The sequence below is a fragment of the Podarcis bocagei genome (assembly GCF_964188305.1).
Source record: "Podarcis bocagei genome assembly, chromosome: 7".
Taxonomy (NCBI): Eukaryota; Metazoa; Chordata; class Lepidosauria; order Squamata; family Lacertidae; genus Podarcis; species Podarcis bocagei.
This window is the reverse complement of record NC_138132.1, coordinates 65012716-65037561: the sequence shown is the minus strand read 5'-3', so window position 1 is coordinate 65037561 and position 24846 is coordinate 65012716. Positions and strand designations below refer to the sequence as shown.

Below are 24846 nucleotides of genomic sequence, written 5' to 3'. Positions count from 1 at the left end.
GCATTACATGCCATAAATTTCATACCTGTGGTCCACAACTGTTCCCAATCAGCAAACATAATGTTATATCCAACATTTAATCACAGCAGATTTAATCATAGCAGATTTGACCGTTTCATCCTGAGTATTCCATTTCAACAGCAAGTTATACATCTTTGACAAAATCTTAGTTTTAGGTTCTAACAGTTCTGTTTCTAATTTTGATTTTTCCACCTGGAAGCCAATTTTCTTATCCAAGTTATATGCCTCCATTATCTGATAGTAGTGTAGCCAGTCTCGCACTTTATCTTTTAATTTCTCAAAACTCTGCAATTTCAATTTGTCTCCTTCTTGTTCCAAAATTTCCCAATATTTTGGCCATTTAGCCTGCATATTAAGTTTTTTCTGAGCCTTCGCTTCCATCGGTGATAGCCACCTTGGGGTTTTGTTTTCAGAGTTTGCAGATAGGTTTGGTCGCGTGTTAGCTGTTCTGTAACTAGACACATTGAAACTGGTGAGCATGACTAATTTAGGTCCATTAATATCAGTAGGGCTATGCTGTTGTTGTTAATCTGTAAAATGTTGCCTTCTATTACATTATATTAGAAATTTTTTTTAGACTCTGAAATCATTTTAAAATTCCTTACAAGGCTCACAAGGGGGAGGGATAACTGGATTGTTTTCACTTTTTAAATCCCATCCCTCTTTTTGTGGGGGTTGCCTGTCATGTACCGCCACACATTGTAACTTGGTTAGTTTCTGTTTTGAAGATCCAGCAGAATATATTTTGATTAAACACAATCACATTTTATATTCTCCGAAATCCTCCTCTTGAAAACCAGTTAAAATACAGTTAAGTTCAGGGTGCGTTTCTGCTTTTACGGTGTACATGTCTGCAAGTGTCCAGACTGACGTGTCTGTAATTGGACTTTTTCTCCTCTCAAAATGTCAAACATACCTGTTCTGCAACATTTCCTATCTAGGAAATGACAGTTGTGCAATATCTGCAGACATTCCTCCCCAGGAGTAATAGAGAGATGTTTAATCATTCTTTAAAATGAATGGCTTTGTGTTTAAAAATTGTCTCGTACATTTCGGTTAATGGAGGGTGAAACCTCAGCACTAAAACGAACATTGAGCTTGGGTTAGGAATGTCCTTTCCATCGCTAATGAACTTGGATTATGCGGCAGCCAGTTGCAAATTTCTTTAGAAATTGTGCAATGCAATCCTATAAAACGTTTAGCCCTATTAAGCTCAAACGGTTATACTCCCAGGTAAGCATGTATAGGCTTGCTACCTCGGCTTCTTTCGCTTTCCCTATCATTGATCTGTAATGATGCTTTAAGTGTTTCATCTTTATTTTTCAATTTATTGTCCCTGTCACTAATGAAAAAGAGAGCTTTCCTAGAATCTCACACTTGTTCTTCAGTGTGGTGTTGTAGGGGGAAAAAATTCTGCTCAAGAATCATCTGTGGTACTCACCTTTCGAATGTTGAGGTCTAACTCCCACCTATATTCCTGGCCTCAGTTCTCTGTCTGTGAAATGGGTGACCTAATATGTTTGTTACACCAAATACGCTGCTTGTCCTGCAAAGAGATGAAAGCAGCAGGGATATTGCTGCTGGGCGGTCTCCCATCCACTTTTCAGCCCAAACCTCCACAGTTTGAGAAGTAGACCTACAGTATAGAAACTTAAAATTGTAGAGAGTCATCAGGTCTACGCCTTGCAATGTATATGTAAAAGGTAACGGGACCCCTGACCATTAGGTCCAGTTGTGGATGACTCTGGGGTTGTGGCGCTCTTCTCGCTTTACTGGCTGAGGGAGCTGGCGTACAGCTTCCAAGCAAATGTTCGATTGGATTGCTGCCAGGGGTACCGACTTGAATAAAATATTGTGGGGGGCCCAGGTAAGCCCCGCACCACATAATCAATCACATGACAAAGTGCACACACACACCGTTTGAATGGGAATACCCATCAACTTTGTTCAGCCCCCTCAAATATTTTATTGTGGGGGCCAAAGCCCCCACGTTTCCTAGGAGTTGGCTCCTATGATCCCTGCCAATAATGCATTTGAGTCAACAGTGGATTTCTCGGTTTCTGTTGGCTTATGGCAGGCATGTCCAAAGTCTGGCTTGGGGGCCTAATCCAGCCTGCCGGTCGGTTTAATCAGTCTGGCCCCTGTAGCAGTTTATTTCCTGAGGTAAAATCCTAAAAAAACCTCAACAACTTCAATCCTAAAAAAAGTTCAACAACTTTGGGGTAAAATCATAAAGAAAGGCCAACCACTTCAATCCTTAAAAAAGTCAACAACTTTGATTGGCCCTTTGGCCAGCCCTCACGGCCCTTCACTTCATCAAATCTGGCCCTCTTTGAAAAATGTTTGGACACCACTGGCTTATGGAGATCTCATGCAGGAGACTAGTTTCTAAACTGGAACTGAGTTCTTTCTCGGGTTACATTTGGGGAGTGTCAGTATCCTGGCAATGACTGACATAAAACAGCGGAAATCCTACTGTGTGATGCCTGAAGATGAGCTGTAGTGCAGGGTTTGAACTATAGGGCAGGTAAACTCCTGATATGAAAGTTTGGGAGGAAGCTTTCTCCACAACCCTGTGAGATAGGCAGGCTTGACAGATGGCAACTCAACAAAGCTCACAGGCTGTGGACTTGGACCCCTATCTTGCCTATCCATCACAACAGAGATGCCCCAATGGGATAATATCCTCCATTATACCTGAGTGGAGCTGAGGGGGTGCACACAGCCCTGATCTCTAACAGAGGGGAATGACCACAGGGCTCAAGAGCTATGGCTGCTGCTTCTGTCCTCCAGCTTCCCACAAGTGCCTGCCACCTAATGCGATTGTCTAACGGTAGGGCTGGCCCGGTTTCTAATTCTCAAAAGGAGAGAGCAGGCAAAAGCAATTGAAGCAGTTACTTAGGAGCTGCCCCATCTTCTGGTGACTTTCCCTTATGCTCTCAGCTCACCCTGACCAAGACGAGGTCACAAGTGATTCCTAAGAGAGAGGGAAGCCCTGGTGTGGCAGGCAGATATTAATTCCACCGGGGCAGACCGCTGCTACCAGAATTTTTTTTTAAAAACTTTATATTCAAAATTATAACAAGACATATTATCCAAAAACATATCATCCTTGTTTTCCCCCCCATTTTTCCTCCTCCCCCCCCACCCCCCGACTTCCCTCAGTTCCAGTCTTTGGTTTCTCTAAGAATGCTGTTTTCTGCATGTTACAAAGTTGTATAGATCCTCAAACTATTTAGCTGATTATTGTCAATAAAAAGTTTGTGAATGTTTATTCAAAACCTGCCAAGGAGTCCAGTTCACTTTGTTGCCTCTTCAGATACTTTGTAAAGGGTTCCCATTAAAGTCACAGTTATCCTTGTCCCATAGCTTATATGTCAGTTTTGCCAGTTCTGCATAGTCCATCAATTTTTCTTGCCATGATTCTTTACTTGGGGTTTCTTCAGTCTTCCATCCTTGTGCTACCAGAACTCTCGCGGCCATTGTCGCATACATGAAGATGTTTTTCAACTTTTTTGGCAGGTCTTTCCCTACCAGAATTTTGATAGGCATCTCGCATTATGCCTGTTCTAAAAGAGTTGAATTGGCTGCCTATTTCCTTCCGAGCCTGGATTTAGGATGCTGGCAAATCTTTTCGTTAGGTGCCGTTTCTATTGCAATTTTGTCTTATCCTGCTCCTTAGTTTTATGCTTTTCGTCTGCCTTTTTTAAAAAAAAGTACATTGGTATACTTGTTTTCATTTTGTATAACGCAGCAGGCTTGCTTTGTTTGGACCTGAGGTCTCAGTTTTGTTTCTCCACTGCAAGCGAAGACCTTACTGCTTACTGTGGTTTTCTGGGTTTACTGTGGGGAAGAATCGTGGCTCAAGGGCGGAGAGCCTGCTTTGCATGCAGGAAGTCCCAGGTTCAGTCTAGGTTGGGTTGGGAATGTCCCCTGCTTGAAACCCTGGAGAGTTGCTGCCAGCCAGTGTAGACAGCACTGAGCTTGATGGACCTAAGGTTTGACTCAGTATAAGGCAGTCCTTATATTGGCAAGTCAAGCGGCTGGATTTAGCCCATGTGCCTTCACTTGTTGACTATTAGGGTAGGCAGCACATAGATTCCCAGGGCTATCTAGATGAAGTTGCAGACTTGTGCTAGACATGTAACCTGCATGCAATTCAATAGGGCTGCCTTCTGAACTATGATGCTGCCTTCTCCCAAGTCAGACCAAGGGGCTGGTGGTGGCTTTCCAGCTGTGGTGGGTATCCTGTAGCCCTCCAGATGTTTTTTGGACTACAAGCGCCAGCAGCCCTGTCCAAGTCACCAGAGGTGATGGGAGTTCGAGTCCCAGCAGCATCTGAGAGATCCTCACCCCTGCTTTACAAGGCCCTTTTCAGCTCTGTTAACTGAAGACACTTCAGTGACAATTGCTAGAAACTGAGCCCGGGGCTCTCTCTCCATTCAAAGCCTGTGTGTAACCGCAGACTCACTCATCGTTTTAATTACATTTGCTTCCAAGGAGCGAAAGCAGCACATACAATTTCCTCTCTGCCTTTTATCCTTGCACTGATCCCATAAAGTTGGTATTGCTGAGTGTGTGTGTGTGACTGGCCCAAGAAGGAGTGAGGATTTGAACCCGTGTCTCTGCAGACGTGGTCCGACTCTTATGGGGCCATCTCCCTTTTTAATAAAGGGACATTTGCTATTGCTCTTCATTTCCGAATTCTGCTGCCATAGAGGCAAACCCATTGAGCCCTTTATCTTTCTGTAGCTAAAGGGTCTCTCGGGTCCATTTGCTATCCTGAAATGCAAACACTTTCTCTTCCTGCTTAAGTTTTTTATTACAGTGGTACCTTGGGTTACATACGCTTCAGGTTACATATGCTTCAGTTTACAGACTCTGCTAACCCAGAAATAGTACCTCGGGTTAAGAACTTTGCTTCAGGATGAGAACAGAAACCTTGCTCTGGCGGCGCGGTGGCAGCGGGAGGCCCCATTAGCTAAAGTGGTGCTTCAGGTTAAGAACAGTTTCAGGTTAAGAACAGACCTCCGGAACGAATTAAGTTCTTAACCCGAGGTACCACTGTATTATTATTCATTTTCATTGAAGATTTTTCTCCATTAAGAAAATAAACAAATAAGAGAAAGCACCTATAGCGTCTCCACTTTCCATTCATAGTGCCTGCATATGGCCCAATCGCACTGATAAATCAAGCTTGCAAAAAATATTCCTGCTTTAGGCTTGCAAAGGCGGAAGACCGGCCCAAGACAGAGCCTCACCCACATCAAAAGGCATTTGAGGCAACCCTGCTCATGTGTGATCCAATGTTTCTGGGTCAGGATGCTTTGAAAGATTTAAATTGTGCAAGAGGGTTGTCAATTGCTTCCTTTCCATGCTGTGGTGTGTCTCCCCTGCCCCCCTTGTGTGCAGTGACTGGTCACAAGGCTGCCGATGGAACCCTGATTGCTGATGACACAGTCGGCAGGGGCGAGGGTGGTGGCAGGGAAGAGCTGGGCTGGAATCTTGGCAGCGCCACGGGCTGAGTTGCTCATAAGGTGTGGATTTGGAACAGGAATGTGGGACGTGACAGCTGGGAGCACACCACTGCGCTCGTCCTGCAGGGGAAGGATGGAGAAGCTCAGAAGCGGGGCACTTTCGTGGTCCGCTTCCTTCTCTGCTCCCCCCAGGCCAAAAATTTCGGAAGCCGATAGGATTAAAACAACAATTTATGAAGAAGGCGGGGGGGCGGCGTTCCTTCTTTTTTCTTCTGCTCCTTCATCAAAGAGGCCTGGGACACAATGGGGCAGCCTTTGATCTCCTGGACAAAGACCCCTCTAGACCAGACCGGGTCAGTGGGAGTTGTCCCGGATCATTGTTGGAAAGGATGGGGATAATAAATATTGACAAAATGCATTTGTTATCATGATACGCTTTGCTGCTCTCCAGGATTCCTCTGGGCTCCAGATATCCTGCACCAGTTTAAAAACAATTGCTCAGGGGGGCGTGGGGCCTTTTCTGGGGTTTTTCCATCCGAAAAGGAGCATCTTTTGGTTCATGGAAATTTTCTGCTGGTGGTTCTGAGTCTGCGCAGTAGGCGAAGAGGCGAGTCGCTCCTTGCAAGTCTGTTCTAGGCAGAAGAGTAAAAAAAAAGGGGGGGGGAGTAAATATAAAGAAAATTTCATTAGGGTGGAGTAGGAAACCCCAGACAGTGAGCACTCAAGGTAGGGGTGATGGAGGAGCTTAGACAAGGCAGTAGACCTGTTTCTCCCTCTCCACCACAAAACACACACTAAGCCTGAAATCCTGGACCCTCTGACTAGGGAGTAAGCCCCACTGGATACAATGAGCTTACTTCTGCATAGACACAAGACTGTGTGAAATGATTGTCCTGCAATTCAGTGGGTCTGTGTACTAAGCATTTGCACCAAAGGGACGTATCCTGCACTGATGTCATTGCTATAGTGATGATCAGGTATAGCAAAGTAACCCATGACAAATCTCCTTAAAGTACACTTCTTCTTTTAAAAAGCAAATTAATATTGAACGATCCAAGAAGCCCAGCTGAACATCTTGTCTCCCTTGGTGTTGAAATCCAAAATGGCGGTCCTGATTGAGATCTGGGTTGCCAATTTCTGGTTTGGCTGCAGTTGCTCTAACCCTTTAACACCAACTTGATCTGGATTAGGAAAGTGTTTTTCTTTACAGTGAATGGGTTGCTCCTCCAACGCCTGATCTCTAGACATTTGGCAGATGATGATACTTCATGCTATTAAAAGGCACAAGAGCAGCTCACAGCGTCTCTTTTTCTGGTTAGTTGGCAACACTATACCTGGGGCAAGGAAGGATTTTTTTGGGTGGGGGGGTGCAGATCTGTAGATGAAAGGTCAATTTTATAATAGCATTTCTGGACGCAAGGCATGTTTCTAATCTTTATTTTCTTTTTTTAAAATCACATAATCGATGGAAAGTAAGATCTGCAGGCATTGTTTTCTCCAGTTTGGGGCCATTTGGCTGATTGATAATATCCCTAAGCCACTTGTCACCATACATAGTTAGAGAGTTTTATGTAAGATCAATAAAACAATCTTACCACTCAAAAGGATATAATGTGTTTAATGAACAACAACCACAAACCCCACAGGTAAAATCACAAGATCCATAATGCAATTTAATTTAAAACGATTGCTGAAAGAGAAAGGTCTGTTTGAGGCTGCACCTCCAGCAGTGTGGAGCAGCTGAATTTGAGCTGAGTTGGTCCCGAAGCCTTTTAAGAACGTGAGAAGACCCTGCATTAGGCCAGTGGCCCAACCAGTCCAGCATCTTGTTCTCACGCTGGCACATAGCTGTCAACTTTCAGATTTGAAAATAAGGGATCAGCAGCCTCACCTGTCCCGGGGACAGTCTACAGGATTTCTAACAATCCGCGGAAGCAGCGGGAAACGGCGCTGGAATAAGGGAATTTCCCGCAACCAAAAGGGAAGGTTGACAGCTATGCGGTGGCAGTCCAGCTGTTCCAAAGGGAAGCCTGCAAGGAGGACCTGATGTAGCAGCAGTAATTCCCGCCCCCCACTAGGAACTTAGCTGCTTCCCTGCCTCTAAGTTGTCAGACGTCACTGCTCCAGTTCCCCAGCCTTTTGCTCTGCCTGTGCAAGCTTCTGTCTGGAAAGCAAATGACAAAAGGTTTCTAACTTGAGCCATGTTGTTAAGCTCCTGAATTTTGGGGGCGGGGAGGGTCTGTACCCTGGCAAGAGCGAGTCTTTGCGGCGGGATAGGCCTTCACCCCTCCTGATGGGAGACTCTGCTTGTTTCCGGTTGCTTCTGGCATTTGGGCATATTCAAAGTGGATGCATCTTGCCATGCTTCCCTCCCCCCCTCCTGAAATGGGGAGGCCCCTTTCTCTCCTCCCCCTCCCCCACCCCCACTCCTCCATTGGGGAGGGTGCTGCTGGCATGTCCGCCTGGCGGGACGGGAGGGTGGGCTGGCAGGCAGAAGCAGCCCAGCGAATGTGGGCGAAAGGTGAACATGATGCTCTGGCTTACGAGGGGGGAAGGGAGGGCCATGCGCAGGATCAGCGTCCTGATTGGCTGTGGGGGGACGAGCCCCCAGCAACCTGAGATCAGAGCTCTCTCTCTTTTAGTTAGTGAGGAGTCCAGTTCGTACTGGGGGAGGTGTACAAATGCATAAGCCTTGTCCAGTGTCGTGGGTAATCTGTAGGCAGGAGCTGGGCTGAGGAACCTAACGGGTGTGTACATGACCCTTTGCACGTCCCGGGGGGCGGGGACGAAGGAGGGAGGTGTTAGTCTCGGAGAGCAAAATGAGTCCCCCACTTAATCTTCTTTCCGTGGCCTCCCTCCCCCCTCCTTGCCCGAGCAAGGAAGAGGGAGGAAATATATTTCCTTGGTGCTTTTAACTGTTTCCGCTAGGTGAACACTTCAAGCAGAAGGGGGCAGCCCCTCCTCCCCACCCAAAAGCCGAAATAAAATGCATTACATTTCCAAGATGGATATTAGAGGCAGTGGACTGTCTAATAAGAGAGTGAGCAGTGAAGCAGAAAAACTCTGGTTCAGATCTTCCTTTCCACTGTGAACTAGTAATGCGCCCTTCCAAAGCTCTTACTTTTCAACTCTCCCATAATCTCTAGTTTGTATTGGTAACCCTAGTCTGACTTCCAGGGGGGTGTTGTAAGGATTACTGAGATGATACTGACTCCTGCTGAGTGCTTGGGAGGTAGAAATGGAGTCTAAATACTCTGTATCACCCCCAGTATCCTGGGACACTCTATCCTTCAGATTTCATATTTTTTTTGAATTTTGCAATGCTGTCCTCTGCTTTGAGGAAAGTGCTGCATATCTCAAGAGAAACAGTGTTTAGAAATGTGTTACCATTTTGGGAGAAACATTCACATGGATACTGATCTATGTGCAGATTGCTCAAAATTTTAAAAATGTGGATTGTGGTGGTGATAGGACAGAACAGGATATTGAATGAGTGCAGGCAAAATGGACATAAGATGGAGCCAGACCGATTTATCTCGCTCTACTTACAAAATTATGCCTGGTGAGGAGAAGGTGGAGGAAGAGGGGTTTTCTCCCCACCATACTAGCCATCCCAGCCATGCGATGTAATCAATTGGGACACTTTATGATCTCTTTGGAGCTGCGCTGTATCTTTCTACTTTTGTCCCTCTGAGGCTTTGACCCTTTGCGGTTCAAACCTTTGTTTCTTGGTTTCTTTTCTTTTTGTTCCCCCCCTCTCTTTTTTAAAAAAAGATGTTTATTAAAGTTTCAACATATTACAAAAGTAAGGAAAAAATGAAATAAAGGGGGGGGGGAAATGAAAATACAAGATAAAAACAATTAAAAAACAGATTAGTCTTTCCATGTCTTATCTTTCATTTGCTTGTTTCCCCGACCTCCTCACACCTCCCTTTTTGTATTCCAGTTCAAATTAGTTAGTTCAGCAAATCCTTTCCCTCTTTGATTTTATCTTAATCTCTTCTTAAAATATAATAACTTTAAATTATCACCTGTTAACGATCCATTTTTACATATTCCTTTTAACATTGCTGCTAAAAACCACTTAACTTCAATCCAACATCATTCTAACATTCATTAATTTTGCAGTATTTCTGTAAATAGTCTTTAAATTTCTTCCAATCTTCTTCCACCGACTCTTCTCCCTGGTCTCGGATTCTGCCAGGGTTTCTTTTCTTTTTGTTAAGTTTGCACTTTTCTCCTTTTTTTTTTTTTTTGGTAGCAAATAAATTTAATTTTATTCTTTTATGGGACAGACCAAGGAAAACACTTCTGGATACGGTACAAAGTGAATGGGACGGAATGCTGGCTTTCAAAAAGGGGGTTGGACAGATTCGCGGAAGGATGCTAAAACACGTTGGGAAGCGATTCATAAATGAGATGAAATAAATCGGGGTAGAAGAGGAAGAGAGGACTGCCTCTGGCTTATTGGTCATGATGGATATGTAGAACAGAAGAAGGGCTTGCTGGATCAGGCCAGTGGCCCACCCAGTCTGACATATCCTGTTCTCACAGTGGCGGACGAGACGCCCCCCCCCCAGTGGGAAACTGGCAAGCAGGACTGAACGCCAAAGCACACCTCACTTGCTGTGCTTTCCAGGAACTGGTATTCGGAAGCCTTGCTTGTAGAGGCAGAGCATCCCTATCACTTGAATTCGCCCAGTCCTCTTTTGAAGCCATTCAAATTGGTGGCCCTCTTTGGGGGCGGGGTGAGTTCCATAGTTGGACTATGTGCTGCTTTCTCGATGTGGCGTAATCCTTTGTCATAAGCTTTGTCAGGAGGGGCTGGCCGGGCCTTATTATGTCTTTTGCAAAAGCTCCGGCATGTGATTGTGGTAAATAGCCGTTACACAACCAGAAGCAGACAGGTTGTTGGCCTGCCCGGTCCCACGCTACACCTCGGTGGGGATTTATAGCGGCCGGCGGCTTTTGTTGCTCTGCAAACTAATCTCAAAGCTGTAAGCCCGCCACAATGTTGGCCGCTGTGCTGTTTCCTCCGGATAAGTTGCAGGGGATTGTTCACCTTGTCGTTTGTTTGGCTCCCCCTCTGAATGACTCAGGGTTGGTGAGATCATCTACGCCCACCTCGGAGCCGGGATGCCGTATTTGAGAGGTGGGCAACTGGTGGCCCCCCAGATGCTGTGGGTCTCCCAACAGCTCCAGCTATAGCCTGGCCAGCGGTCAAGGATGTTGCGAGTTGTAGTCCAGACACATCTGGGTGGCCACATGTTTTGCATCCCTATCTTGTAGCTCAAATACAGTGGTACCTCGGGTTACAGACGCTTCAGGTTACAGACGCTTCAGGTTACAGACTCCGCTAACCCAGAAATAGTACCTCGGGTTAAGAACTTTGCTTCAGGATGAGAACAGAAATTGTGCAGCGGTAGCGGGAGGCCTCATTAGCTAAAGTGGTGCTTCAGGTTAAGAACAGTTTCAGGTTAAGAACAGACCTCCGGAACGAATTAAGTACTTAACCTGAGGTACCACTGTATCCCCATTCATACTTCCTACAGTAAACCTGGTTTAAGTTCTGACCTACCAGCTGCTTCTTCATTTAGTGGGCCTGATCCAGCAAGGCTCCACTTACATTCTTATGTCTGATTTTTCTGTTTCTCTGCCACATGTTCTATCGTGCGCAGCATAGAATTCCCAAGATCCAGGTCACTGATCCCTAATGTGGAGCCATTTTTTTGCTGTTAAGAGTTTCATAAAATTCAATATTTTGCTGGGTTATTTGGGGGCTTTTCTCCCTCATTATATACTAAATAAAGTGAAATCCGGCTGGATAAAAGGTACCTCTCAGTAAGCGAACTTTTTGCATAGGGAAGCTTTTTAATGTAATGTTTTATTGTGTTTTTATATATACTGAAAGCCTCCCAGAGTGGCTGGGGCAACCCAGTCAGATGGGCAGGGTACAAATAATAAAATTATTGTTATTATTATTAGTAGTAGTAGTTGTATCCTTATTTGCATTGGCTTTTCTGACATGGTCAGAAACCTAGACTTCGTCATTCCAAATTTCCACTGTGGCTTTATCCATGTGTGTGTGATATTCCATCTTGCTGTCATTAGCAAGTAGCCAATTAGTTCTCTGCTTTCACAATCCAAACTTTGACTGTCCCAAGTGTCTTTAAATAGTGATGGTAGGAATTTGTATCACACCTTGGTGGGTGTTTCTTAAAGCACCTAGAATCATAGAATCATACCCCACAAGGGCCATCGAGTCCAACCCCCTGCCAAGCAGGAATGCTCCTTTGCAAATAGAAAATGTCACATTTGATCATTTTTATAAACCAGCTGGTGCACTTTAGTTTCATCCGTTGAGAATGCTTAGTCATAGGAAGTGAGTCGGGCGATGGTGGTGTCTGAAGGGTGGATGATGAAACATGACCTAGGGTGCTCATCAGTCAGGAAGCAGGGGATTGGGGGGGCAAGGAATGCACAAAGGTTGGGTTGTGAGGTTTCACTTTGTTTTTGATCTGTGAACCAGTTCCCCACATGCACATCTGTGCAAAATCTTGAAATAGGACCTATCAGCCAGATTATTATTTTTAAGCTAAGAAAAGCAAGTATGCAGCAACATTTTCCTTCAACCTTGCATGCATGTTTAAATTGCCTGTCTTGCACATCCTCAGATGGCTCACTTCTGAGAATTCAGGTGTGTGGCTCCTCTTCAGACCCAGTTGCTGAGAACAGGGACTCATTCAGAGCTGCCATGGGCAGCCTCCCCTGGGTTTATTTCTAGGATGCTTCTGTCTCTGGAGTGAGTGGTTGATTGATCTGCTGTGGAACTTGAGGGTGGGGACGAATTCTGTTGCTTCCCAGTTGCAACACCTTTCTTGCTCCTCTTCCGTTCCTCCAGCAAAGGCTTATTGGAAGGAAACAACACCAGAGCAGGGGAGAGGTCCAACAGGCACTCCCATCTGAAGCTCATTGGCAGGACAGACCCTGCTACCTGTCTGTCTGTCTGTCTGTCTGTCTGTCTGTCTATCATCTATCTATCTATCTATCTATCTATCATCTATCTATCTATCTTTTGTGAATCACCCTTCATTCAAATAGATCCCAGGGTATCCAACAAAAGAACAGAATGTAATTTAAATTAAAAGCACATCTAAAATACTGTAACAACCACAATAATAGCAAAATACAAAACAAGCAGATCCAGAGGCAGACAGAATCCTGCCCCAATGTCAGGGACTGAATCTCACCAGACGCTGCTCTGAGTAGGCCCATTGCAATCAAAGAACATGGCTAATGTAAGTTCGTCGAGTTGAAAGATGGACCTTGCATTCCAGGCGAGCAATTGAAGGGAGCGGTTTGATTATTTAGTTCGCAAAATTAATTTCATTTCATAAAATTGATAAACCGCTTGATTGTATAAAAAACAAACCGAACTCCCAAGTGTTTTACAAAAAACAAACCAACCCTCCAAATAATAAAATCGTCGCAAAAAAGTCACCAACATTAATTTAAGACCCTCTCATCGGTCATAGATGCTGTAGCTGAGATTCTCTTGTTACAAGGGGTTGGACTAGATGACGCTCAAGGTCCCTTCAAACTCTACCATTCTGTGAGCCTTGATGCTCATGTCTCTGACTTAACTTTAAAGTAGTTAGAGCAACGTCCCTGCCTGTCCCTCTCTGTATGTTGCAACGCAAATGCACACAGGTTGTGTCATCAAAGAAATTGACCTCCCTGTGGACTTCCTGGAGTTTGTTCAGGCAGGAATCAAAAAGTGTCCGAACGGCCAGTGATGAGTTTGTGTGCCGGCAGCGGGGGGCGGGGGGGGGGGAACGCTCTCCTATTAGATTAATGCAAGTGGCAGTAGGCATGCGTTGATGTTTTTTTGCTTTTAATGACAGATACCAGTCGTGGGTTTGGAGAGAGAACCGGGATCAAGGCTGGAGCAGGTATGGAAAGGGCGAACCTCCCTTTTTCGCTCCTTCTCCAGTTCCCGGCAGACATCACGATTTACGCAGTTGCTGTTTGCACTGAGAAGGAAACTTTCCAATGCAAATAGGAGGCAGCTGCAATATCCTGATCCGCCCCTCCACTTGTGTTTAACTTTGACAAGCAGTTTGGCCTTAAGATGGCATCAGAACCAGATTGGTTGATGATTTATTCGGGGTCCCTTCTCCCCCACCCCACCCCCAAATTGGGTTTCAAACTGCTCTGATTCTTCTGTTTTATTGTGGCTAGGCAGGCTGGGCACAATTCCTGCAGATATCCTCATGGAGCCTCGAAATGGTGATTTCCTGCTTCGGATTCTCACCTGGCGAGAGAAGGACTCCAAAATATTGCATTTTACTTTTTCTGGTTCTGCTTTTCCTGCTGTGATTCCTACATTGCAGGGGGTTAGACTAAAGGACCTGTTGGTTCCCTTCTAACTCTACAATTCTGTGGATCCCCATCAACCCCACCCCCAAACTACTTCAGCTTTGGAGCAGCCTGAGAACCACCCCCAAAACAAGAACAGAGCTAGCTGGTGATTCCCGCCCTCCAACAAATTTTAACTTGGATAAATTGTGAGTTTTTTTATTATTAGGAGGGGAAGAGTGAAGAATTCCTTCACCCCACCTGTTTCCAACATAACTGTATTCCTTGTTTTGGTGTCTCCATTTTGCTTCCCCACTGCGTCAGCTGTAGATATTCCTCTGTCTAAAATCAAGGCTGCAGTCCTAGGCACACACTTCACCTGCGCTGTGGGTTAAACCACAGAGCCTAGGACTTGCTGATCAGAAGATTGGCGGTTCGAATCCCCGTGACGGGGTGAGCTCCTGTTGCTTGGTCCCTGCTCCTGCCAACCTAGCAGTTCAAAAGCATGTCAAAGTGCAAGTAGATAAATAGGTACTGCTCCAGCGGGAAGGTAAACAGCGTTTCCGTGCCCTGCTCTGGTTCGCCAGAAGCGGCTTAGTCATGCTGGCCACATGACTCAGAAGCTGTACACCGGCTCCCTCGGCCAGTAAAGCGAGATGAGGGCCACAACCCCAGAGTCGGCCACGACTCGACCTAATGGTTAGGGGTCCCTTTAACTTTCCCTTAAGCCCCACTCAACACAGGGGGAATTGTTTGTGATCAAACAGGCATAGGGTTGTGTCGGATGAGACATTTATTTCTACTGGATTGGTGGGGGGGGGGAGCACAGGCTTCCCAATCTCAACCCCTTTGATGCAGAAGGAGTTTATTCCCAAGTAAGTGTAAGTTAGATTTGGCTGCTGAGCTGTAATAACTTGTTGTGCTAACACGGGATGGGTTTGTTTGTTTGTATGACGCATACCTCTTTTGCAGTTAAAAGTTTTCTGTTTAACCAAAATGAATTTTTTTGTTTCATAAAAGTAGACTCTGAAAAGAAAGAACAGCGGGTTAGGAGTCGCTGCCATCGCTGTGAACCAGGGGGTTAGACTAGATGACCCTTGGGTCCCTTCCAACACTATGATGTCATTTCTGCTCCCCCACTGACCCATTCAGTTGCTCAGCAGGGGCAACCACAGATCACAAACACACAAATTTTAGTTGCTTTGTACCTGCATCCTGTAGAGTCCCTGTTTTTGCTTTTGCATGGGGTTATTGTGGGGATAAGGGATGCAGGTGGCGCTGTGGGTTAAACCACAGAGTCTAGGACTTGCCGATCAGAAGGTCGGCGGTTCGAATCCCTGTGACGGGGTCAGCTCCCGTTGCTCGGTCCCTGCTCCTGCCAACCTAGCAGTTCGAAAGCACGTCAAAGTGCAAGTAGATAAATGGTAGGTACCACTCCAGCGGGAAGGTAAATGGTGTTTCCGTGCGCTGCCCTAGTTTGCCAGAAGCGGCTTAGTCCTGCTGGCCACATGACCCGGAAGCTGTACGCCAGCTCCCTCGGACAATAAAGCGAGATGAGCACCGCAACCCCAGAGTCGGCCACGACTGGACCTAATGGTCAGGGGTCCCTTTAGCCTTTACCTTTTATTGTGGGGCTAGAGGATGGGATTTGTCCCTGGGCAGGGCAAGTTCCAAGTGCAGTACACCAAAAACTGCGCTGCCCCTTTCTTCTGGTCAAGAAGTGCAAGAGGATGGGTTGAGTCGGGTTCAACAGCAGGGAACCAAAGGACTGGTCTCTGCAGAAGTGAGGCTACTGTGGGGAGGGGGGTTAAAAAAGGAGGAGGCAACAACATTTCAAAACTCTCTTTAACCTCAAGGAGCAAGTCCTCATTGTCTCCACATACAGTTTCTGCAGAGCACCCAAATACTGCTGGGGAAAGGGCAGTCAGGCATTGTGGCTTTTGAAGTGCTTTGTGTGCATTTCTCTTAAACCAGGCGTGGGCAACCTGCAGGCCCTCCAGGTGTTGCCTGACTACAGCTCCCATCAGCCCCAGCAAGCATGGCCAGTCACCTGGCAGGATGGGAGTTGCGGTTCAGCATCATCTGGAGGGCTCCTCACGCCTCTCTTAAAGTTGGAATTATGAGCCCCCATAATGCAGTCAGGAGGGACTGAAGCATGAGCTCCTGGCAGAGGCTAGATTCGAACCAGGGGTCCCGTCTTGATTTCTCAAGCCAGTGTGGTATAGTTGTTACGAGTGTCAGACCAGGACCCTGGGAGGCCAGGGTTCAAATCTCCACTCGGCCATGAAGCTCCCTAGGGTGACCTTGGGCCAGTCACCCACGTTCCACTTAACCTACCTCACAAGGTTGTTGTTTGGGATAAAATTGAGGGTGGAGGAAAAATCTTGTATGCCGCCTTGAGCTCTGTGGAAGAAAGAGGAAATAGAAACACAGCGACATGCTTCTATATAGCTCTCTCTCTCCTTTAGTTACTAGGCTATGCCAAGTTATCTTATTTTGGCAGACACCTCCTGAGTGGTGTGCAAGCTTGGTTGTGTTTAGGGTTTTTTAAAAATAATAATAATAATAAATTCCTGCCCTTTCCCTTTTAAGTTTGAATGGAAGCATGTTGGACAATGTTTGTGGTTCTCTTGTGCTGGATTTTCTATGAACTCCTGCCAGGGCCTGACAGCTGTGTGGGCGCCTTTGAGATTAGGGGAGGCCAGTTAGCAGGAGGCTTTTCCTACCTGCTTTGATGGAAGGCTGGTCCAGGAAATGGGAACATCAGCTAAGTCCCCCGCTCCTTCTGACAACCTCCTTCGCTGCGGGGCTGGTCCCTTGGGGTTTTGCTGAGCCTTCGGGTTTGGGTTAATTTGCGGACATGGGCTTGCGTCCAAAGCAGTTCTGAAGTTTCCCGTTTCGGATTTGCCCTTGCGCAATGGAACATTCTCTCCCCCCCAACACATCCCCTCCCCTAAATTTGTTATGGTTCCCCACTCCCGAGCCTCCAAAGCTGATTTGAGAAAAGTATGTGGAGGGAGGAGAAATGGGAAACGAGGGCATTGGAAGATGGCACAAACATGTGTTCTGCTCCTGTCACGGATTCTTTCGCTGTGATTCCTGCATTGCAGAGGCTGGACTGGATGACCCTTAGGGTCCCTTCCAACTCTACAATCCTATGATCTTGCCCAGAGCATCATGGACTGTTACAGATGCTCAGTTTTTTTTCGCAGCAGGCAGAGGTTTTCCAGAGTGTTCTGGGATTCCTTGGAAGCTTATTAGTGACTCCTCCTCAAGGTTCTCACAATTCTTTTCTTCTTTCTTTTTTTCCAAAGCTTTTCTTTATAACTTTTCCAATATTATTCATTAATCTTTTGCATTTCATTTCTACGCCGCTTTATGTTTTGAAGAAAGAATCTCAAAAGCGGTTTGCAACACATCAAAACACCAGATAAACCCAGAATAAAACAGTGAATGTAACAAGGGCTGCTGTGGCAGAAAAGACTGGGAGTTTGCTGTGCTGGGTCTCCCCTTGTTTTGCTAGGTGCACTCTGTTCACAAGGGACAGCCCTGAAGCCCCAGAGATGTGGCCACCCAACCCACCATAGCTGTCAACTTTCAGATTTGAAAATAAGGGATCAGCAGTCTCACCTGTCCCGGGGACAGTCTACGGGATATCTAACAATCCGGGATAGCAGCGGGAAGCAGTGGGAAACGGCGCTGAAATAAGGGAATTTCCCACAAAAAAGGGAAGGTTGACAGCTATGCAACCCACACTAACAGGAGCTAGATGCTAGCCCAGCAGACTGCAGCTGCTTGGTTCCAGGTGCGGCCAGCCAGTTTCTGCTGCGGCATTTTTATCACTTCCAAGGGCATAAAACACGTGATGTAGCACAGAGTGCCTTGTGATGCTCAGTTGTTACTGGACCACGTCTGTCTTCGTCCCTAAGCATTGGCCGTGCTAGGACAGGAGCTGATGGGAGTTATAGTCAAAGACCCTTTTGGCCATCCCTGGTTCGTAGAACTTTGCAGTTAGCATGTAGGTGAACATTCTTTTGTCTTTGCAAAATAAAATTTCAAAAAATCAAGCAGTAACGAACATATCTGGGGATGCTGTGGTGAGCCTTTAAGGTAAGCCTGCAAAATTTGAAAATCTGGAATCTTGGGAAGGGCTGTAGCTCAGCAAACAGAGCAGCTGCTTTTCATGCAGGTTCAATCTCCAGTGACATCTCTAGTTAGAGCTGGGGCAGGTTCCTGTCTTGAGACCCTGGGGAGCTACTGCCAGTCAGTGCAGGCAGTATTGAGATACATTCCAGGAAAATGAAGAAGAAAAGGTGTGAATACATATGTATTCCTCAAAAGCACATGCAGCTTTCAACATGTGGTAACAGGGTGGTAACAAAATTGGATCGTTTGTTTTGGGGAGATTGTAAATGGGCATTTGAACGTTCCTCTCCCACATTGAAATCTCTGCTCCACTCTCCTGCCGTGCAGAATGGTAACGTTGGGAAGCTGCTGTTATTTTGGCCAGGAAATGCAGACCTTGGTGTTACCATGTAGAAACTGAGGAAATCAGAGTGTTTGGCCATAATGAGGGCTACAAACTGTTCAGCACCCATTTATTCTTAAAACAAGCTTTCGTTCCATATTGCAGTATTTGACCTTGTAGGGTTAGGGACTGGTAACCTTTCTATTCAGATCTGTAAGGCTGATCAAATGCATTAGACTATCAGAGGAGGACAGCTGAGGGAGAGAGAGAGATGAGAGAGAGAGCGCCTGGTTCAAAACACCCCCACCCTGACCAGAAAGATCCTGGTGCAACTGTCTAATCCAGAGGTTTTCAACCTTTTTGAGTCCACGGCTCCCTTGACCAACTCCATTCTTTCTGTGGCACCCCTGTGGGGCTCAGGAGCCCAGTTATGTCGCCCCTTGCCTGCAGAACTAACTGGCAGTTTGCTAAGGGTGCTGAAAGTTGTGAGTTCCCTGTGAAGGAGGATGGATTATTAACCCACTCGGAGGGGAATAGGGGTGGGGTCCTCCTAATGACTCTCTCAGCACCCTTAACAAACTATAGCTTCCTGGATTATTTTTTTGGGGGGGGAGAACCATGGCTATTTAAAGTGGTATTGCCGTGCTTTGAGTGTATGGAGTGAATGTGGCGTGTGTGTGTGTGTGTGTGTGTGTGTGTGTGCGCGAGAGAGAGAGAGAGAGAGAGAGAGAGAGAGAGAGAGAGAGAGAGAGAACATTACCTCACGGCAATAAAGCTTAAGGGTATAGCCAGATTGTCCTAAAAGCAGGTTCACATGGCTCCTCAAATTCCTCCCACCCCAAATTGAGAGAGAGACCATCTGGGATTAGCCAAGGCCGGATCCCACTCTCCCAAAACAAAGAGCCACTGTGACGTGGGTGGGAACAGAAAAGGGGCTTTGGGCACCCAAAGCGGCTTAGTTCAGCCTGCAAAAATCAGGGCCCCTGTTTTGCTTTCCCATTGCGGCTGAGGGAGAACCCCTTCTCCACCTCCACCCCCACCTCCACAATCAGGCTGGTGTCCAAACTTGGTGGCCCCTGTTAACCTCCAGCTTGAAACAAGCCCCTAATTGTTGCTTTCGGCTTAGCCAGAAAGGAGGTGGGGAAGGGGCTTTGCCAAAGAGCTGCTGGAGAGATTCCATGCCCGGTTTTGCCCTCTTTCGTTAGGGAGGAATAACAATAGCGGCCTGTTTTCTTCCTATCCCATCTCAGAGCTGATATCCTGAGAGGACCGTTTTTCTTCATCATCATCATCATTATTATTAATTTAAAATCGTATCTTTGCTTTCCATCTTATGCAACACACGAGCCCAGGGAAAAATGAGAGACAATATGATAGCCACCTTCAACAAATATGTGAAGAGCTGTCCCATGGAAGATGGAGCTAGCTTATTTCCTGCTGCTCCGGGGCCGGGGGGGGGGGACGGGGGACGGACTCAAACCAATGGATTCAAATGACAAGAAAGGAGATTGCAACAAAACCTTAGGAAGAACTTTCTGAGATTAAGGACCGTTTAACAGTGAAGCAGACTCCCTGCCCACAGCTTGCAGAATGATGCAAACGTTTGACTTCACAGGTGCGGTTTAAGGGAACCCTTGTTCAAGGGGCTGTCTGAAGGTACCCGGGGAGCAAGTGCCAGAAGTTGTCGCTTTGCCCACTGATTAAAAATCTGCCTTGTTTTCTCTCTTCTCTCCCCCCCCCCACCCCCGTCCCAAGCAGATGACGGTTCAGTTGATGCTGGCTGTTGGAGGAGCAGTCCTAGGATCTCTGCAGTTTGGCTACAACACTGGAGTCATCAACGCCCCACAGAAGGTGAGAGCTGGGGGAATGAATGAATGGCTTGCAGTTTCTCTGATGGGCAAACCCACCTGGCCTCTGTGCTGGTCTTGTAGGAGGCAACTTGTTCATGGTAGGGAAAGATGTGCTAGCAGGGTGGGGAGGACATCTGATGCATGTTCAGTCGACCTCCTTAGGAGAATGCAGCTGCTCTTTCAGGGGTTCAGAGTATACAGATACATAGTGCTCCAGGCCTCAACAATTTCCCCAAGGGTGTAAGAAGGGGAAGGGCTGTAGCCCAGTGGTATAGCTTCTGCCCTGCGTGCAGAAGGTCTCAGATTCAAGCCCCAACAGCATCTTCAGGTAGGGCTGGGAACGTTCCATCTCTGATACCTTGGATTGCCGCTGGTGGTCAGTGCCGACAGTACTGAGCTACATGGACAAATGACCTGTATCAGTATAAAGCAGCTTCTTATTTTTCTGGACCAGGCCGAAGGCCTGTTTAGTTCAGCATCCTTGCTTTCCATAGTGGCCTCGGGGAAAGGCCCTCAGCAGCCTTTCCCTGGTGTTGTACCCCAGCAACCGCAGGTATAATTTCTCTGTCTATGGAGGTTATATCTGGACTTAATAGCCCTTGTAAATGTGTGGGCTGCATGTAGCCTGGTTTGACTGGTTGTGCAGAGGTTCTTTGTGGATACATTATCCGCACAGTGCCGGTGTCTTCCTGCCCTTCTGTGTGGGTCCAGCACATGCTGTATATATCCAAGGCTTGTCCATACCTGCTTGCACGGTTGCCTGTGGTGAGTCAGGACTGTGTCCAAGCAACCTAGCATTAAAAAAGTTGTTTTTTTCCAGCTTGTGCATGAACGGGCTATGAATTAGTTTCATAGAGTTTCCTTTTGCAAAGTGGGGTGTATGAGCACCCCTTTTAATGAATAATAATAATTTTTAAAGGGGTGCTCATAAGCCCCCGCTTTGCAAAACTGCAAAAAAAAACTATCAGTTATTTTGCTTTTCCTTGCACAAGCCAACAGCAAAACACCCCACAGAGACATTAAAACCAATAGGAAAAATACATTAAAAATATCCCACCCATTCTAAAAGGCCAAAGGCCTGGTTATACAGGAAAATTGCCTTTCGAAATGAAGAAAATGCTGTGCAAGGTGGGAAATTCAGGCTCCCTCCCTCTGCTTCCCCCCTTGCCCACCCCCCAAAAATAGCACATCCGGTTAGCCAGCTTACTGCCAACTCTAATGGGATTTGTTAAGCTGGTTCCCAGGAGAATTAACAGTCCCTCTTGTGCTGAGTGTTTTGTTTAAAAGGACTAGGGCGGCAGGAGGGGGGGTGCGGCTGCGTCATTCTCAACCCTTCTCGGCTAATACTCACCCAATGCCCCTGAGACGGATTCCAGAGTGGGATTTAAGCATGCCCAGGATGATTTTCAGACCGTGGTCTGGATCAGCTCCATCTCAAGATAACGTGGAGCTGGGAAAGCTTTGGAGAAGGCAACGAAAACGACTGGGGAGCTGGAGCCCTCCTTGCGAGAAAGGGCTGTCAATTTGATTAGCCAGGGGCACAGTAGAGATTTAGAAAACGATGCATGGTGTTGCATATACATGATGCATATGTTCCAATAATAGGAACATAAGAATATACTGAGTCAGACACTACTGGTGTCCAATAATAGGAACATAAGAATATACTGAGTCAGACACTACTGGTCCATCTAGCTCAGTGTTGTCTGCACTGACTGGCGGCAGTTTTCCAGGGTTTCTGGTTGGGGGGCATCCCCAGCCCCACTTGGACTGAACCGTGGAGCTTGACATGCAAAGCAGGTGGTCCGCAGCTGGGATAGAACTTGCAGCCTTTGAGTGTATGGAGCCCACAGCCACAAGAGGAGTAGTGTGGCATGGCTAGCAGCCTGGGTGGCTAAAGAGAACTTCCTTGGCCAGAGACCTCTGATTTCCAGGTGCTTGGGGGACCAGCAACAGGAAGGAATTTTTCCCTTTGTGCTCTGTCTCTGGGCTTCCTGGGCTGTTCCTCACGGGATGCAGGCTGCAGGATTTAGATGCACCACAGTTTGATGTGACGGAGGGGGCTGCTCCTTCGGCAAACTAAGAAAACTGACCTTCCTCACCCTGATTATTCCAGAATAATAGAATCCAAAGCCAAAAGCTCCCCACCCCAAGTCATAATTGTTGTACTAAGCACATAGCCAAGAGCTGCTGAGGTTAGACACATGTTTCTTTGAATTGCCAGCCAATGATAGTTGCAAACGGTTGGCATAAATGATATTCCCCTGCTTATTGTTCTGAGATTCCTTTAATACCCTCCCTGCTGCCTCTTTTAGACGTCCTTTAATCTGTGCACTTGCTACTTAAGATATTAAACCAAACTGAATTGAAGAGAGGTTGCCCCGTCGCTAATTAAGTAATCACTTCTTTCACTGCAACAACTGAGGAACAGCTTTCTGAGTTAACAGCTTGGGGCCAGTTTACCTGTGGGATCGTCTTACGCCACATATGCCCACTTGACTGCTCCAGTCCATGGAACTGGCGCTGTTAAAAGTGCTGTATAATACCCAGTTCCATCCTTGTAAGAAATCGATCTTCTGGGGTGCAGAACCCCATGCCGATTGACATCAAACTGGTGCCTTCGCTGTACTCTCTTTCAATGCCTCCTTAAAAGACTTCTGTGTTCAGGCAAGCCTGTCCAGAGAATGTAGAATGTTGTATTTACTTCTTTTTGGTAACCAGTGCTTTTGAATATTTTTAATACTGGCACATTTAATGTTTTATATGGTTGTCAACCACAAAGCTTCCTGCACTGCAGGAGATTAGATGATCCTTGTGGTCCTTTCCAACTCTGATTCTATAAGAGGTTGTTTTGTTTTGTTGGGGTTCTTTTGTTTACTTGAATTTTGTCAAGTAAACAAAATGTTTACTTGACAAATTTAAATTTAAATTTAAACAAAGCTCTGTTCATTGTAAAATAGCTCTGTGCTATAGAATCCTTCTGCATCAGATCAGATGTCAGATGCCCTCCCATCAGATGTCAAGGAAATAAACAACTATCTGACTTTTAGAAGACATCTGTTTAGGGAAGTTTTTAATGTTTGATGTTTTATCGTGTTTTTCATATTCTGTTGGGAGCCGCCCAGAGTGGCTGAGGAAACCCAGCCAGATGGGCGAGGTATAAATAATAGATTATTATCATATTATTATCGTCAGGGCTTTTGTGACTTAATGGTAGACCATCTGCTTTGCATTCAGGCCATCCCAGGTTCAATCCCTATCTGCATCACAAGGTAGGAAAGGACCCTGTCTAAAACCCTGGACAATTGGTGCAGACAATGCTGAACACAATTGAACAGCCCTTATTACGATTGAGGAGGAGAGTCTCTCAATTCTGTCTTATCTCTTCATCGAGCCCTTCGTAGACCCGCCCAGAGCCTTATTTAATGGTTCCCAGAAAAGCAGCTGTGCTAAGGCTGCTGTGGGAGAACCAGTCAAGCATCTTTTTGGTGCCACAGGACTAACAAACGGATTACGCTGTAAGCTTTATCTGATGAATAGGGGGGGGGCATTGCATCTGAGGGAATGGACTCATAAAAGCATCTGGAATAAGACGTGTGTTTGCCTTTTAGGTGCCTCGCATTTGATGAAGTCTTCTTTTAAAGACACATCAAACAGGATGGGAGTGGGGGGCAGATGTTGCTGGACTCCAGCGCTCACCATCTCTGGCCCTGACTACACTGGCCCAGGGCTAATGGGAGTTAGAGTCCATCCCCACCTGGAGGACCACAGACTCTCCACCCCTGCAGTATTGCTCTGTGGTGATGGTGTGGGCTCACCTGCGGCTGTCTAGATGGGAATGGACTTCAACTCCCATCAGCCCCAGCTACGGATGAGGGGAGCTGTAGCCTAGCAGGACCTGGAGGGCTACAGGTCTCCCATCCCTGATTCATGAAAACGTGAGGCAAGTTTGCTGCTTGTTAAGGTTTCAGGTTGGTTTGAGCTGATTTAGCGCACAGTCCTAAGTGGGGATGAGCAAAGCAGTGGTTCGCTTGCCACTTCCAAAGGCCTGCTGCTGCCTTTTCCCTCTTTGCACAGAGCTTTGGTTTCTTTAATCCCCCCTCCCCAATTTGGTTCCCATGGGGGAGAAGTGAGCTTAAAAGAAAACACCATTAAATGCAGCAGAATTGTCCAAAAACAGTTGGGGTTTGCCGTCTCCTCGGGTGAGAGAGGAAAGAAGGAATCCATTGCTTATTCCGAACATGCAATGTGAGCTGTTGGGTCCTGACTCGTGAGTTATTCTTGGAATCCTGTTTAAATAATAATATATATATATATTTGATATTGTAAACAAACAAAAGCACCTGTTGGAAATGCAAACGCCAAAGAGTATGTTCCCTCCAGGATGGAGAGGCTGGCCTCCAACAACAGCATTTGCCCTTTTTTGTGAAGAAACTAAGAATTTAAATGCAGTTCTGAGGGACAGAAGGGGGATCTCTTTCCCCATTGCTGTATTCTCCCTGCCTTCCCCCCTCCCCTTGCCCCAGTCCATTCCTGCATGCCTACGGTGACTCAGCATCCCACGGTGACTCAGCAAAGAACCAAAGCTCCAGGAAGTTGCACTGTATGGCATAGGATTATTTTTTTTATGAACTGGTGACAGAAAAGCACCTGTCCAAGACTCTTGTTTCCT

At 46.4% G+C, this 24846-nt stretch overlaps 1 protein-coding gene across 1 annotated transcript in view; it reads left to right on the top strand.

Moving 5' to 3' along the window:
• The window catches only part of SLC2A1 (solute carrier family 2 member 1), a 42016-nt gene that overhangs the window by 4622 nt on the left and 12548 nt on the right, over positions 1-24846 (top strand). The window contains exon 2 of the mRNA XM_081204006.1: positions 20083-20175. Within this exon, the coding sequence (XP_081060132.1) occupies positions 20083-20175 (93 nt within the window). The remainder of the gene's footprint in view (positions 1-20082; positions 20176-24846) is intronic.